The 18,321-nt window shown below is 39.1% G+C and overlaps 1 protein-coding gene across 1 annotated transcript; it reads left to right on the top strand.

Moving 5' to 3' along the window:
• The first annotated feature begins 923 nt into the window (after nucleotides 1–923).
• On the top strand, nucleotides 924–18,032 carry LOC127620987 (uridine-cytidine kinase 2-A). The gene is made up of 7 exons (XM_052094378.1): nucleotides 924–1,037; nucleotides 6,761–6,920; nucleotides 7,267–7,363; nucleotides 7,497–7,639; nucleotides 7,792–7,889; nucleotides 12,740–12,788; nucleotides 14,914–18,032. Exons 1-7 carry the CDS (start codon nucleotides 933–935, stop codon nucleotides 15,048–15,050), a joined length of 789 nt encoding a protein of 262 aa, XP_051950338.1. The 5' UTR covers nucleotides 924–932; the 3' UTR covers nucleotides 15,051–18,032.
• Nucleotides 18,033–18,321: the final 289 nt, after the last annotated feature.

Below are 18,321 nucleotides of genomic sequence, written 5' to 3'. Positions count from 1 at the left end.
ATATATACCATGCTACATGAATATGGTAATCATTCAGTGCTGTAGTATCAATGTACCATGGTATTACCATTTGATACTGTAACCAGGGTGCCACTAAGATTCACTGGAACCGGAGTAAAATGTTATGGGTGGGCCCATTGAGAAGGCTTAGTGCAGTGGTTCTCAATAAGAGGGCCTGTGGCCTATGGTTGGGGCACAGCAAACTTCCAAGGGGACCTCAATAAGCTATAATATAACAATCTATCATGCTATACGAAATCTAAAAATGCTAATAAATGCAAATAATTCAAGATACAACACATAAACTGACATCGTATTTCTAATTTTAATCATACAACTCCCTTCAAAAACTGTTTTTATTGAAAAAAAAAATGGGGGCTTTGGATTTCGTGTTGAACAATGGAGGGCTTTTACTCCAAGGGCCCCCATGTCCAAGCCCCATATATCAGAAGTGTCAATAGTTTAAAATACTTGCCACAATTAACTGAGTGATTCCATAAGTTTCAGGTACTGTCAGATTATCTGTTGTAGGCCTACATGATATGATTTAAGTTAATGTCAGAATTTAAATAGTTATCCTATTTTAATATAACTTAAAATAAATTTACATCAATTTCAACAAGCCATGTTCAGGCCCCCTTGGAACTTTTTGTGTTTGCTTAGGCCTCCTAGTGGGTCCCGACACACTGTCCCTCTTGATGACACTCCTGACCATAACCACCATAGTAATACCTTTTTGGAGGGATCAGATCTGTAATACTTAAGTGGCGAGCTCGGCTAATTCCGGGTAATTTCCTAAAAGCAAATGTAATATAGCACACAACAATGCTCAAAAGGAAAAGGTTAGACAATTGAAAGGAAGGAGAGGAGGAGCGCCGCCGCTGCTTGCCGTGGTAAAAGCAGCCTAGAGCTTCAGTGTGCGCACTGACAGCATGGCAGGAGACAGCGAGAGCAAGTTGGACAATCAAGCCGAAAATGAGCATGTTGTCAGGCAACCTTTCATCATCGGGGTAGCCGGCGGCACTGCCAGCGGAAAGGTTGGCATTCTGCTTTACCTTGCATAGATCCATACATTAAGGGGATATATAATCATTCCTTTTTGTGTTTGTCTGAGAGATGAAAGCAAACTGACCGCGTGGCTCATTGTCACACGAAATCATCAGTGAGCTGGTTACATTTATTTTATTCGTCGTGACGGTTTGATGTCTCATAATGTAACAAAAATTGGCAGATTTACTTTTAGAATTTAAGGAGAGATTTAATTTATGTAAAAACTAATAATCCGATTTTATCAATTAAGATGAAATAAAATAAGAAATTATTTTAAAGCTGGTTCATACGTAGCCTACAGTGAGAAGATACGTGAGATCTTTGTTAAGTTTCTGTCCCTTATTAAAACAAAGATGTTGATTATTTTCCAGCTTTTGACAGCCCACCCATACACCATCGCCATAGTGGACTTGGCAACTTACTAATAACCATTTAATCAATATAATTTTCACCCGCAGTGCTCACAATCCAATTTAACCGGATACATTTTCGAAACGTTACAAGAAGGTTATTAATGGTTTTTAACCGCTTTAGTATCGAGGCGACACATTGAACCGACTGTCTTTTGTTGCCGGTTGAATCACCACAAACCCTCTGACATTCCATCAGATTCATTAAAATCCCATCTGCTGTTGAACGCCCTAATTACAGTTTTTAAGATACAATGTGTTGTGAAGAAAGCATAACTGTGCGGTTATATGCTGTACAACATTTGCACGCGCCAGAGGTTTTTTGATTGTGGGATGTTGTCAATTGTTATCCTAGCAGACACGAGCACAATGAACAGCGTCTATTTATTTAATATCCTAACGATGTGGGGTGATATTCGAGCATTAAATAATAGTTTCTTTATATTTGTGTTTAATTAAACCTAAATAACTAAGATATCTTGATGCTAAAGAGAAGTAATTGGGAAGCTATTGTTGGTTAACGTTATTGAGGTCAGCGGCACACTGTGTCATATCTTACCTCATTACGTGCGTAAAGGCGTGCGTAGCGCAGCGATGCGTAAAGACGGCTTATTTATTCGAGCTTGTTTGCTTTTGGGCCTATATTTTTTCATTTCGCATTAAATGTTTGTAGAGCATAATTTTTTTTCTGCTTTTCATATTTCAAATGTCATTTTCATTTGATTTATAATAATACATAATGTACTCCTTACAATTTTTTTTTTTTAAGTTTTATGTTTCTGGTTAGAATGTGTTTGTTTCTCGTCTGGTTCCGTTTTGCAAAGTTTTCTGCAGTTTGTGAATTATGTTGTGACTGTGCACCTGTCAGCTGGGAAACAGCATTCTTCTTTCTCCACCACAATGCATGGGAAAATGTGTTCCATTTCTCAGTTTTGAATACTTTCCCTGAAACCTTTTGTTATCAGTCTTGTGGGAATGTCAGTCCCGACTGTTTTGTCCATATGTTATGCCTCGAATGTAGTGTCTTCAGTGTACTGCTGTATATCCTGCATTCTCATTGAAAATGCTCTACCAAGGCAGATAGTGGAGTATTCATTAATTTGGCCAGTGACTCAGCCTTCTAATAATGCCTTTCAGTTTGATGTAGCCAGCCATTTCTCATTGGACATCTTTGTTTTTATTATTGTCTGATACACCATGAGGACCTACGAAGTAGTGGGAATTGGGAATTCCAAATTGGGGAGAAAAAAGGGGACTAAAAAAAAAATAATTTGTGGCATAATGTTGATTACCACAAAAATAAAAAAAATGTTGTACCCTACGAAGTAGTGGGAATTGGGAATTCCAAATTGGGGAGAAAAAAGGGGACTAAAAAAAAAATAATTTGTGTCATAATGTTGATTACCACAAAAATAAAAAAAATGTTGTACCCTTTTTTCTCCCCAATTTGGAATTCCCAATCCCCACTTCTTCGTAGGTCCTCATGGTGGCGCGGTTACTCTCCTCAATCCGGGTGGTGTAGGACAAGTCTCAGGTGCCTCCGGTTCTGAGACAGTCAATCCGCGCATCTTATCACGTGGCTTGTTATGCATGACACCGCAGAGACTAACAGCATGTGGAGGCTCATGCTAAGCTCCGCGATCCACGCACAACTTGCCACGCGCCCCATTGAGAGCAAGAACCACTAATCGTGACCACGAGGAGGTTACCGCATGTGAGACTATCCTCCCTAGCAACCGGGCCAATTTGGTTACTTAGGAGAACTGGCTGGAGTCACTCAGCACGCCCTGGATTTAAACTCGCGACTCCAGGGGGTAGTCAGCGTCAATACTCGCGGAGCTACCCAGGCCCCCTTGTGGATTATGCTTTAAAAGGATTGAAACATTGACAGGCAGCATTGCAGCTGGTTGAGGAAAGCTTTGTAAGCCATTTAAGCATAAACAGGCAGGTATGACTTAAATTTGGAGTTTCATATACCTTTTGTAGGATTCTTGCATGTGACCGCACTATACAATACAGTTGAAGTCAGAAGTTTTCATGCACTTAGGTTGAAGTCATTAAAACTAATTTTTTGTCCACTCCACATATTTAATATTAGCAAACTATGGTTTTGGCAAGTTGTTTTGGACACTACACAAGTAATTGTTCCAACAATTGTTTATAGACCGATTGTTTCACTTAATTTACTATATCACAATTCCATTGGGTCAGAAGTTTACATACAAGTTAACTGTGCCTTTTAGCAGCTTGGAAAAATTCCAGAAAATGATGTCAAGCCTTTAGACAATTAGCCAATTAGCTTCTGATAGAAGGTGTACTGAATTGGAGGTGTACCTGTGGATATATTTTAAGGCCTACCCTCAAACTCAGTGCCTCTTTGCTTGACATCATGAGAAAATCTAAAGAAATCAGCCAAGACCTCAGAAAACAAATTGTGGACCTTCACAAGTCTGGCTGGGAGCAATTTCCAATCACCTGAAGGTACCATGTTCATCTGTACAAACAATAGTATGCAAGTATAAACACCATGGAACCACGCAGCCATCATACATTGGTGCAAAAAGTGCAAATCAATCCCAGAACAACATCAAAGGATCTTGTAATGGTGCTGGAGGAAACGGGTAGACAAATATCTATATCCACAGTAAAACAAGTCCTATATCGACATAACCTGAAGGGGTGCTCCGCAAGGAAGAAGCCATTGCTCCAAAACGGCCATAAAACATCCAGACTACAGTTTACAAGTGCACATGGGAACAAAGATCATACTTTTTGTTGAAATGTCCTCTGGTCTAATTTTTACCGTTTGGCCAAAATTACCATTGTCATGTTTGGAGGAAAAAGGGTGAGGCTTACAAGCTGAAGAACACCATCCCAACCGTGAAACATGGGGGTGGCAGCATTATGTTGTGGGGGTGCTTTGCTGCAAGAGGGACTGGTGCACTTCCCAAAATAGATGGCATCATGGGGAAGGAAAATTATGTGGATATATTGAAGAAAATTGCTTTTAGAGAACAGTCCAACAAACCGGTCAATTATATTAAATACGTTATTTATATCACAGACAAAAATTGGCCTATTAGTTCCCGAATTTCCTACATCAAGCACATTATCTGCATTGCTCTCGTACTATGTTTTGAATTGGTGGTATTTCATCCTTAAACTGTTCAGTGATTTTAAACACATCTTTCAAGTTACAAATTGTTCTTTTTAATTCCATTATTTTGGTGGTGAACGAATCTGTGAAAGAAATCAGAAAGAGAAGCAGAATGACAAAAAGTGAAGCACCCAGTGCCATTGAACTGTATATCAGCACTCTGCCGCTTGTCCAATCAAATTTTAGGACTGGAACTAACTGTTGTATACATTTATTTATAGGGTATAGGCCTAGGATTTCACTGCACTAGCTTTCTATTATTTTATGTAGTTTGATTCATGACTTGTGATGCTGCTGACTTTTAGCATTAAAGGAATAGTTAACCCAAAAATCACAATTCTCATTTACTCGCCTCTATGCTGACTCAAAACTCGTAAGACTGAATTTCTTCTGCAGAACACAAACAAATATATTTTGATTCATTTGTGTTCATACAATGCAAGTCAATGGGGTCCAACACCTTTGAGTTCCAACAAAGACATACAGGTAATTCATAAAACTTAAGTGGTTTAGTCTATGTCATCTTTTGCGATATTATCGGTTTTGAGTGAGAACGTAGTGCTCTGTGCATGTGTCAAGTTCGAGGAAGTGTAATCAAGCTTCATGATCACCCAACCTAATTAATCACTTCAGAAGGCATGGATTAAACCACTTAAAATGTGTGGATTACCTTTATGCTGCCATTATGTCCTTTTAGGAACTTGTATGTGTTGGACCCCATTGACTTGCATTGTATGGACATAAAAAAAAAAAACGGTTCATATCTCCATCAAAATATCTTCTTTTGCAGTGGAAAGAAAATCAAAAGAATTTGAGTCAGCATAAGGGTGAGTAAACAATGAGAGATTTAACATTTTGTGAAAACTATTCCTTTAATACTTAAGTTTGCAGAGATAATGAAACCCTTCTAAATAAAAGGTGTGCTCACAGATTGTATGTCTTTTGTAAAGTCAGTTTTATATTTGAAGGTAGAGAAAGTTGTTCCTGTTTCCCCTCTTTCGTAATTTGCTTGTCCTGTTCAGGGTGTGTCCTTCTCCGTATCCATGTGCTTGGGGACTGAGGTTTGTTTTGGCTCCCTAAGTGTACTGTTTTTGGAAATAAGATCTGTATTTATGAATCAAGTCAGTCCACCAGAGACCAGGCATTGCAATGCTACAGAATTGTGCAATGCTACGGAATTCCCTTGCCTTGCAGTGACAAAGTGAGAAAGCACCTGCTTGTGCTTCTCATAACTGTTCATTGTTTGTGGGTTTTTTTTTTAGTGTAAGGCATGTCACCTGTGAGTGTATGTAGGCTATAGGCTCTTGTTTGTTTAATTTTTAATAGCACTGTTTTTATATCCGCAGAACAAATACATTTAATGTTTGAATAATCACTATATAAAAGCATTTGAAGGTATGTTGTGCAATCACAGCCAGTTCTGTTATGTAATTTTCTGTGTTTATGCTTTGAATGGGGGTGGTGTGTTTTTCTTTTTCCTTTAGGAGTAAAAGATTTGAGGCTTTTTATATTTAATGTGTTTCCATTAAACAAGGGGTACTTAAACTATTGGTTAACTACAGGTACCAACATTCTTAGTTGGTATTTTGTACATTCAGCCCTATCCACAGCTCATGAACTTGCTTTTAAACGGGATAGTTCAACCAAAAATTAACATTCTGTCATCATGTACTGACACTCACTTTCTGTCTTCGATAAAGCACATAATGAGATGTTCTGCAGTATGATAGCCTTATTCACTTTCATTGTATGGAAAAAAGATGCAACGCAATGGAATGGTGACTGAGACTAACATACCAAACATCTCCTTTTGTGTTCCATAAAAGGAAGTCATGCAGGTTTGGAACAACCCCTTATAAAAAAATCTAAACTCGTTATTTTCACATGCAAATGAGCATTTGCTTGCGGCAAAGCTCTTCGCCATTAGTGGTGAACCTCCGGCAAACCTTTGTCAACTATGGACAATTTGCCGCAAGTTTGCCTCAAAGCTGGCTCGTAGCATATTTGCCATGAACTCTCGAGTTTTCTAAGGGACAATGAGGGTGAATAAATTATGATCGATTTTGCATTGTTGGATGAACTGTCCCATAAAGCACATGCATGGAACCTACTCGCATCACAGTCTTGTCATCTGTTTCTTCAGTCATCAGTATGTGGGAAGATTATGGAGCTCCTTGGCCAGAATAAGATTGACCATCATCAGAGGCAGGTGGCCATCCTCAGTCAGGACAGTTTCTACAGGGTACTGACCTCTGAACAGAAGGCCAAGGCTCTCAAGGGACAATTTAACTTTGACCACCCAGGTAGACCAGCATTTCTTTGGATTGCTTAATTTTAATTCTTTTGGTTGACCTAATATATGGTTTAGAACTCTGATTACGTCTTCATTGCCTTCTTGCCAGTTACCACTGCTTGATGTAGTGCAATACATACTTGAGCAAAATACAGCTTATGTCATGACAGTTGATGCAATCTGTGTATTTTGGCAGCTGTGTACATGTGAGCCTGAGTGACTGTCTGCCTGACTCAGCCACCCGCATACACACACACACACATTCTATGCCAAAAAATGTGACCTATCACAATTTTAACTTTTTCAAATTCTAAGCTGCGACCCTTTGTATCATCCTAGTTTTCTCTGTCCCGCAGATGCATTTGATAACGAATTGATAGTCAAAACCCTTTGTGACATCATGGAGGGAAAAACTGTCCAAATTCCAGTCTACGACTTTGTTACCCATTCAAGGTCAGTTCAGACCGCATTTCAGAGTTTTTAGAAGCTATGATTATCTTTGCATAATGTGGACACATTTGTATTTATGCAGTCTGTTTTTCAGGTATTTCCAAATATGCTTGTTTGTTTTCCTTACACATTGCAGGAAAGAGGAGACTGTCGCAGTGTATCCAGCAGATGTGGTTTTATTTGAAGGCATCCTCATGTTTTACTCGCAAGAAATCAGAGATCTGTTTCAGATGAAGCTGTTTGTTGATACAGATGCAGATACACGTCTGTCACGCAGAGGTGTGTGTGTGGGCTTTAACAAGATCAACTTGTCTCAATAAAATCTAAGCAGAGCCAAGTTGATACATGGTGTAGTCTCAATTGGATAGCGTATTTCACAGCAGTTTGATTCATATGTCATACAATTCTCTCTTTTTCCCCTCTGCCCACAGTCCTGAGAGACATCAGTGAGAGAGGTCGTGACCTAGAGCAAGTGCTGAGCCAATACATAACATTTGTTAAGCCTGCCTTTGAGGAGTTCTGTCTGCCAGTGAGTTTCTTCAACTTATTGTTGAACTATATAGCTTATATATGCAAACTTTGTAGTATTTGGAGAGGATCTGTGGCATCTTTGTTATTATTTTCTGTATTTTGTATTCATTTTAAACATGTGGGGGTGTATAATTGTTATAGAGCTGTTTAGTTTTGCAGTGCTAAATCCCTGAAGAGGGTTGGTGTTTTCAATCTGGGTTTTTTTAAATGGCAGTTTGTAATTTATGAGTAAAATAAGGTCTGCGTTTAATGTCATTTGAAGAGACTTTTCCATTTTGTTATACAAAATAAATTACACGATAAATTCATAAAAACATTTATTTATAAAAAAATGTGTGAAAATTATCAGTGGCGAATTAGCGGCAAATTTGCAATGAACTCCTCGATTTTCGTAAGGGACGTCCTTTCTTCTGCAGAACACAATTTATTTTATTTTTTTTAAGAATATCTCAGCTCTGTAGGTCCATACTATGCAAGTGAATGGTTACCAGATCTTTGAATCTTCAAAAATCACATAAAGGCAGAATAGAAGTAATTCATAAGACTCCAGTGGTTAAAACTTCTTCTGAAGCGATATGAAAGGTGTGGGTGAGAAACGGATCAATATTTAAGTCCCTTTTTCTATAAATATCCACCTTTAATCAGCTCCGCCCAGTAGGTGGTTATATGCACAGAGAATTCGAATCGTCAAAAAATAAAGAAGAATTTGAAAGTTAAAGTGGAGATTTATGGTAAAAAAGGACTTGAATATTTATTTGTTTCTCACCCTCACCTATTATATCACTTGGATATGGATTTAACCATTGGAGTCATATAGATTCATTTTAATGCTGACTTGTGTGATTTTTGGAGATTCAGAGTTCTGGTCACCATTCACTTTAATTAAAAGGACCTACAGAACTATTGTATTCTTTTAAAATTCTTTATTTGTGTTTTGCAGATGAAAGAAATGAATACACATCTGGGATGGCATGAGGGTATATTAATAATTAATACATTTTTGGGATAACTATCCTTTTAAATTGTTTTAACAATATCGTCTTTGTTTACACATGTAACCTCGGTTCCCTGAGATTAAGGGAACGAGACATTGTGAGAATCGCTTTGGGGAATTCCTTCTGACAACTTGGTTGAAGCACATCAATCCTGAGATTGGCAATGGTGTTTGAGCCCCGCCCCTTTAGGGGCACACTTGGCCTATGCGGGTTTGCGAACACCATTTTGTTTATTTTGTGACTGAGGGACAAGTGCGCATTGCTCGACCTCTAAACTCTGAAGAAGTAGTGCAGCTAGATTTCACAATGTCTTGTTCCCTTCATCTCAAGTAACCGAGGTTACATGTGTAACTGGAGTTATCTTTCAATTTAGTTAACTCGACGTTGCGAGAATCGCTATGGGGAACCGATTCCCATCATGCCGCACTACATGACGTTATACCCCTGAGGTATAAACACTTGAAAAAGAATAGTATGTTACAGGCCTACAGGAAGGTGTCTTATTTAAGACATATCTTCAAGTGTATGAATGAATGAATGACCCCACATGGTGAAAACCAGATGGATATTAATCTCTATGAGCCAGAAAAATACACACCAACTAAATTTAATTTAGGAAATGTATTCCTTATTGGCAGTGCTTGTGACTGGTGTTGGAAGTATCCTGCAATTAGTGTTGGAAGAATAGGTGCTCTAGACAGAGAGGACTTTGGAATGGATGGACACCATTTAGTTTTTGTGACGACCAACATCTTGGTTCATATGTCCTGCAAGGACACACTATATATCCATGCCCATGAGGAGGCCATATTTCTAGTTGAATGCACTTTCACACCAATAGGGCATCTCACGCCCTGTGATTTATAAGCGAGGGCACTCACATCAACGATCCAGTGAGAGAACCTTTGCTTGGAGTTGTATTTTGTGCATCCTCCAAAACAAACAAAGAGCTGATCCTACGGTCTAAACTGGCAGGTACGCTCCGCATACACGTGTAATTCCCACACAGGGCATAACAAACATATGCATCAACTGCACCTCATCCAAAATAAATGGTGGGGGAAAGAAGGCTTGTTGGCAGACCACCTGAGCCCAAAGGGTGTGGATAGAACCTCAGGCACACCGCCTTTCTTTCTTGGTTGATGGTGGATTTTTAAAGACCCAGCCCAAATACCAGGCATGAGCTGTCAAATGACAGCACCTGTTCATCACCCACCCGATTAACTGAGGCCAGAGCTAATTGGATTGCTGTCTTCGAGAAAGCACACGCAACTCAACAAATTCCAATGGTTCGAATGGGGGCTCTTGAGCACCTTAAGCACCAAGTTTAAATCCCAAGCTTGGAGTATAGCAGGACTAAGGGTTTATGCGCCTCACTACCTTAAAAATAGTACATGTCTGCCCATGGAGGAGCCAGCCTCTGGGGTGTGGTATGCCGGCATAGTTGCTACCTAAGCGTTGATGTGGTGAGATCCGTGTCCAGCTGTTCTTGGTGGAACGCATCTCCACTATGGAGCAGTTCACCGAGTCCTTATCACGTGAAGAGCACTAAGTTGTAAACACACAGCACTTTGTGCATAGAGGCGTCTCATGGACAGTGCTGCAGCTTGCAGAATGACATTCACCCCAGCCGGGCATGGGATTTATGCAAGCTACAAATGTCATGTTGTACGATCAAATCAGAACATGGTGATTTGCTACCTCAGAATGCAAAGCCTTCAAGGCAAAGAGACGGCTAGTTTTTCCAGACGACTGAAGTGCTAGGTGCCGAAGGCTAGGTGCCCGCCGCACAGTGTGTCTGGAAGACATCGGCTGCAGAACCTTTGTGTATGCTGCAGTTCAGAACAATCTCTATCACGTTCTCTGCGAGGAGATTGTGAGATCCTTTGCGAACACAACACACAGGAGCAACATTCTGTGTAATTTCCAAGTCCCAATGAACTACAGCGGGGAGGGGGAGAGAAATTACTATGTTTGTGTGTCTAGTGAAGGTATCACAAATACTTTTCTCTTTTTTGTAAGAATCATTCTATAATTAACGCATCACATGGAAGCTAAATTTCATGTAACATCCTGGCAAACTTGGACAGGGAGTGAATGGCGTGTGTGTGTGTGTGTGTGTGTGTGTGTGTGTGTGTGTGTGCAGCGAGTAGACTCAACCAGTGCTTTCTCCATTATGTGAGAAAATCATCACACATGTAATCTCCCAGCGAAGGAGGGGAAGTGAACAGTGTGTAAATGTGCGTGCATGTCGAGCACGTGCTGTGTGCGCAGACTCAACCAGTGCTATCTCTATTGTGTGATAACATTGTTTATGTGAACACAACACAAAGGAACACACTTGTCTACCATCCCGGATTTCCCGGCGGGGATGAGTAATGTGTGCGTCTCGACAGCGAGCGCATTTCTATTTCTTGCAAGAAGATTCTCTATTTGAACACAACACAAACTATTCAACGGCTCGGCTGTCTTTGGTGGAGCTGGAGCAGCGGGGGCGGGGATGGGGATCTCTGTCAGGCACTGATCTGAAATAGAGCAGCGAGTCATCAAACTGAGTCACTGGTGACTTTGTGACCCGCAGCACCATTTTGAGGCAACCACAAAATTTCATGTCACATCCATGAATCTGTCAATGCATGTATCGGCTTGAGTCGAATGCTGGTTTTGAACCTCTAAGCCCAACCCTTATTGAGGCGGCATTCTTCCCAGAACTCCGGGAAGAATGCTGCTGCCCTTTGAGATGCAGTCTTTTTAATGTGGCCAGACTACAGGACCACTCATCCAGACAAGATATTTCCAGCTCGACTGGATGGGGACCACTGTAAACCGAGCTCCTCAACCACCTGCATGGGGAGGTGAATCAGCTCTTAGCAAGCGCATGCTCCTCACCCTCACTGGGGAAAGGGACGCGACATCCTCTGTGGACCATTCGCTCATATTGCTGTGAGGGAAATTACGTCAACCCCATTGTCAGAACCTCCAATGCGATTAGACTGTGCGCTCCGATAGAGGGCCGGAGCTCATCACGCGTATACTATACTGGCACATTGGAAGATCAAGGGGATCGAAGGGCTTGCGCCCAGGCAGCGAAAGCAGCTCTCATGTTCAGCTGACGGCAGGATGTGCCGCTTGCATGCGGAACACTTGCGGAACGACTTCTTGAAAAAGACGCATTGTACACAAGTGGCTCTTTGTGTGATACATCAACATATTAATACCTATATATGAAAAGGATACGATATCTCCTGCCGGAACACTGCGGAAAGCGGGGGTGTCTCGCTGCGAGCTTCTGAAGCAAAGAACCTATTCACCAATAAGCATATTCGACGGCTAAAGTGGCAGGGCTCAAATATCATTGTCAAGCTCAGGATTGTACAAGGGCTTCAACCAAGTCATTGGAAGGAATTCCCCATAGTGATTCTCGCAATGTTGAGTGAACAGAATTGAAAGGGAACTCATTTTTTAATTAATAAATTGAAAACCTCCATTTAAAAAATAAAAAAAAATAATAAAAAAAAAACCATGGGAAACTCCTGGGGAGCCTGTGGTGAATACATTTTCTAGGTTGGCCTTCAAATGGACGTTATGACTGAATATCTCAATGTTTTCAATAAAAGCTATTTTATTTATTTTTTATTGGTTTCTAATATTGTTATATAAAGGTGTTTGCAGGTTATCAAAATAACATTTTCAGTTTATGAGAGCACGTGATTTTGGCATTTTATCAAGAGGAAGTGGGTGGTGAAATGTTGGAATGCTGCTGCTGTTGTTTGTTTTTTTCCCAGGATGTCATCTTGACTTTATTTCCTCATGGATTCTTATATTTTTATCCTCTTATTTGCTTTGCTCTCAGACAAAGAAGTATGCTGATGTGATAATTCCAAGGGGAGCTGATAACCTGGGTGAGATTTTGAGTGTTTATTGTCCAAATGCCTTATCAAAGTATTTGAATCTATTCTCTGATAAATTCTTATATGGAAATGTTATGGAACAGTTTATCATATAGTTTGTTTTGAAGAAAGGAATGTTTTGAGGTTGCCAAGCAAGGCCAGGTTTAGTCTTTATCCTCAAGTGTTCCAACATGTTTGGTCTTCTCACACCTAGTGTCTTTTTGTTTCTCAGACATGGTTTCAACTGTGCAGTATTATATCATCAAAGAAATTACTAACGAAAACGTTCGTTTTTACTATTACAAAGAGACGAAAAGTGTGCATCATGAGATTAATTAATCGATTTTAATAAAGTATAATATTGACGAAAATATGAATAGATAAAAATTATACTGCAAGATAGTAACAGTGCAAGATATAAAAAGATACTTCTGTAGAATTTGTAAATCGAAGAAGATATTCAATATAGATTAATCTTACCCATTAATAATTGGGGATTTCTCCGCTTAAGCTGCGTGAGTGGAAAACATGAAATATGAACCACTTCCCTGGAGTGACTCCAGTCAGGTCTCCGAAGCAATCAATTTGGCCCGGTTGCTAGGGAGGGTAGAGTCACATGGAGTAACCTCCTCGTGGTCGCTATAATGTTTGTTTCTCTCTTTTGGCGGGGCACGTGGAGAGTTGTGCGTAGATGCCGCAGAGAATAGCGTGAGCCTCCACACGCGCTACGTCTTTGCAGTAATGAGCTCAACAAGCCATGTGATAAGATGCGTGGATTGACATTCTCGGATGTGGAGGCAACTGAGTTTCATCCTACGCCACCAAGATTGAGGCGAGTCACTACATCACCACGAGGACTTGGAGCGTATTGGGAATTGGGCATTCCAAATTGGGGAGAAAAGGGGTAAAATAAAAAAAAGAACGAAATTTGAACCGCTTCAAAATGGGGTAAATACCTCATTCAAACGCATCCTTTTTATACATGATTTTAATCACTATAGTAGCCTATATCCACAATATATATATGTAATATAAATTATCGGGCTAATCAAGCCTCCGAGAGGGATAAAGGCCGACTGCGGAAGATGGTGCGGGAGAGAGAGATCGTTTACGGACATGTCCGTCATGTGTGTGTTTGTCTTTTGTTTCAGTTTATCATTAAAATATTATTTATATTGTCAAGCCGGTTCTTGTCAATGATCTCAAGGCAGCTGGGACCATAGTCACCAAGAAAACAATTGTTACCACTCTACGCTGTGAAGGACTGAAGTCCTGCAGCGCCCGCAAGGTCCCTCTGCTCAAGAAAGCACATGTACAGGCCGTCTGAAGTTTGCCAATGAACATCTGAATGATTCAGAGGAGAACTGGGTGAAAGTGTTGTGGTCAGATGAGACCAAAATCAAGCTCTTTGGCCTCAACTCGCCATGTTTGGAGGAGGAGGAATGCTGCCTATGACCCCAAGAACACCATCCCCACCGTCAAACATGGAGGTGGAAACATTATGCTTTGGGGGTATTTTTCTGCTAAGGGGACAGGACAACTTTACTGCATCAAAGGGACGATGGACGGGGCCATGTACTGTCAAATCTTGGGTGAGAACCTCCTTCCCTCTCCCAGGGCATTGAAAATGGGTCGTGGATGGGTATTCCAGCATGACAATGACCCAAAACACACATCCAAGGCAACAAAGTAGTGGCTCAAGAAGAAGCACATTAAGGTCCTGGAGTTGCCTAGCCAGTCTCCAGACCTTAATCCCATAGAAAATCTGTGGAGGGAGCTGAAGGTTCGAGTTCCCAAACCTCAGCCTCGAAACCTTAATGACTTGGAAAAGATCTACAAAGAGGAGTGGGACAAAATCCCTCCTGAGATGTGCGCAAACCTGGTGGCCAACTACAAGAAATGTCTGACCACTGTGATTTCCAACAAGGGTTTTGCCACCAAGTACGAATGTATGCATATACATAAATCTCAAAATGTGTCTGTGTAAAGTGATCAGAAATTAAGTAACAGGTGCATTTCTTTTTCAGTGCCAGTGAGCCATACTGACACCGATTCATTCAAACATGTTTGTGTGTGATATACTTTCAACTCCATATTCACATGTTTATTTTTTTCTCTCTCTCTCTCCTCTCTCTAGTTGCCATAAATTTGATAGTGCAGCACATTCAGGATATTCTGAATGGGGGCTTGACCAAACGCTTGAACGGCTACCTCAATGGCCACAACACACCTCGTAAACGGCATCCCTCAGAGTCAAGCAGCAGGCCACATTGACCAGCCCTCTCCCAGGATGTTAGGAAATACAAGAGAGAGGGAATGTTCATAGGGGGGATGCAAACGGAGTGGAGTGGAGGAAGGAAAGAAGGATTTCTTGTGCATTCTATTAATAGGTCAACACTGTATTTAAGACTAAACAAATCAAGATTTTCAAAGACCACCTTTTTATTTCTTACTGCTTTTGGTTTTAATTTTGTTTTTTGACTGGCTACACTTGATGTTTTAAGGTTTGGAAAGAAAATATAACTTCTAGTTTTGGCATGGTTAAAGGTCAAAATTGAGTTTCTTTCACTATTTATTTGTTTATTTTTGTTTTATGCTTTGTACCTCTGAAAATGTTTGTTTAATAAATGGGGGGATGCAAACTGAATATTACATGAAATTACATAAATGCAACGACATGAAATGGTATTGAAGATTGAATTTTTTTAAATTAGTATTTTACCTCATTAACTCAAATTTGTTTTGATCAGAAATAACTAAATTTGCAAATGACTATTTTTGCATCATCAGAGGCCAAAGATAATGGATGTTTTGAAATTATTTTATTTATGTTTTAGTTCAAAGTTTAGTTGGTTTATTATAAGGTGTTCTGGCATTATTTACATGATGTCCCTCTAAAATCATTATATCTTACAGATAAAAATAACTTGCCTACATTTCACTATATTCAGGTAGTGTTGCTGGATCACAACAGGCCTCTCAGGGTGCTATTATTACAACACAACAATAACTCATAATTTCAGCCAAGTTGATACAGTGAACATCACTGATTTGAAAAATTGATGGAATTTACCATTAAATCTTACAATAAATTAAGCCCTCATTAAGCATGGGTGTGTAATGTTAAACCAAACCATGTGGTTGATTGTGCAGATTTGCATTCAAGTGTTAGCGTAAATGGTAAGCTATTTGTCAAAAGAATTATGTTCATGTACTATGCACTGTTCCCTTGACTCTAATAATGCAATTTGATAACTCTGTTCATGGCGCTATTTAACTGGACTTTGTGAGAGGCATTTAGCTAAATATTTGGGTTTTTTACTTAAAAATAATTCTTTATTCTATTTGTTCACTTTGTATGTCTCTTTCATGTAATTTTATTTTGTTTATAACAGATCTGTGACTAGTATTTCATCAGTGTTGTGACATCCTAGATGTCTAGACTACCCATAAAGTATACACCATGATGCCACTTTGGTCAGTCTTTGGCAAAACTACCAAAGAGTTAATTTAGTGTTCTTGAACGTATATTTTCACACTTTTTTAAGTTGTCTGGTATATACACACTGCTTATTACCTCTGTTGCTGCAGAGAGGCCAGTTCGTGGCACTCTGCGGAAATCAATTCAGGGACTTGGGATGTGAAACACCCACCTGTTGACCCAGAATTTTGAACGAAACAATCCAACTTTAAAATCTGACCCTGATTGTAAATGAATCTGTGTCTTTTCCTTTTGCTCTTTGATTTGAAATCTTCAAACAGACTTCCACTTATTACTGGGTTAATAATGACTGTTCTTATTCAATTTAATTTATTTTTACTGCATTTTCTTATCTGGCTGACTTTTGTTTTACTTCAGCATTGCTGCTATGATACAGGGTTACTCATTTACCATCCAATGTAAAGAATTCTAAATGATCAATTATTGAATGATGTAAATTAATATTTATTTGACTGAATAATTTCATGTTTCACTTTGACATGAGAATAATTTGTTAAAAATTAATCATCAGATTATTTAATCAGCGTAATAATCATCCTTTTTCTGGTTAAAATGCAAAAATCTAATTTTGTGACCGATTTGATGGGCAAAGGAATTTGCCCATCAAAGGAATCTCTTTGTTTGTTTGGCCAAAATTTTATAAATTATTGCAAATATTGTGTTAAAGTCTGGTCCATGCTCACATTTTAGTTTTTTATATTAAATGTTGTATTCAATCAACTTTGTCAAGAATAGATTTGAAATTACCAACCAATGTTCCTAAAGTCTGATTCTAATACAACAGATTTTGTGCCCTTATAATATTTGTATGTTGAAATGACTCTTTCCTTTATTTTTGTGTCAAATTCCTTTTGCAATGTTACATGGCTTAGCTAAATATGTGTAGATATTACATTTCTAAACGACACTTGTTTGGAAAGACCTACACCTCTCATGCACTATTGCAAATGGTTTGGATATATTAGCACAGATTTAAACACCAGCTTTTGACCACACAGCCCAGTCACAGGACTACAATCATGAATTTATAACTGTGATCATCTCTTAACAGTTTCCACACCCAATGTGTTATCCTACTTGACTTAAAATGATGCAAATAATCTAGTAAATTATTTTTACTGAAATGTGTAGAGTTCCAAAGATTAAAATTGTTGCAACTGTCATTGTATAGTGTGCAATCAATTAGTTGGTTCCTACACTACTTTCTGTAATAATAGTCAATTCTGCTTTTACCAGAATATACGGAAACCTTTATGTGTTTATGTTGAGATCAGACAGAAATCTGAGACTGAAACGGATGTCTGAAAACAAAGGGGGGGATGTCAAAAGTATGGGGTTCTGCATGATGGACTTGTGTTTGTTTAAACATGTTTCTTAAATTATTTATGCCTTTGAGTTTTGGTGCTTGCAAAGGGGTTGCAATATGTTCAGAAAGTCTAAATCATACTGAAAAACAACTCTTTGCAGAAAAGATTGCATGTTTGAATGATTTTGTTTGACCAAACAAAGCTACTGTTACAAGGCTTTAAAACAACATTTTAGTGATATTGCAATGAGTATAAATAACGCTTTATTTTAAAACATTTAACTCTTGAAGCTGGAGAAATAGATGGGCTTTTTTGTTCCTTTTAATGCATCTCTGTGTGGTTAAATAAATTCATAGCTGTATCATCCTGTAAATGTGTAAACAATTGCAGATAAAAATTGTATAACAGAGTGATTGACAGTGGAGCTGACTAAAATAAAAGTTTTTGTACTCCTCGTGCTTGTTAAATATTGGTTGCCTTGCTTAGATGAACACACATAGCAATATGAGAGCAGTATAGTCACATTCGCTGGTGTCAGACAATGGTCAACGCTCTCTTTTATAAGCTTTATTGCAAGTTGAACAAAATGACACAATGGTCTAGATTAGTTCAAAGACAACATGAGAGCATACATCAACTACATCAAAGTTCAGGGGGTTATATTATACACTCACCTAAAGGATTATTAGGAACACCTGTTCAATTTCTCATTAATGCAATTATCTAATCAACCAAT

Source organism: Xyrauchen texanus, chromosome 27 (assembly GCF_025860055.1).
Source record: "Xyrauchen texanus isolate HMW12.3.18 chromosome 27, RBS_HiC_50CHRs, whole genome shotgun sequence".
NCBI classification, from domain to species: domain Eukaryota; kingdom Metazoa; phylum Chordata; class Actinopteri; order Cypriniformes; family Catostomidae; genus Xyrauchen; species Xyrauchen texanus.
The sequence above is the reverse complement of the archived record's forward strand: the minus strand, read 5'-3'. Positions and strand labels throughout refer to the sequence as shown.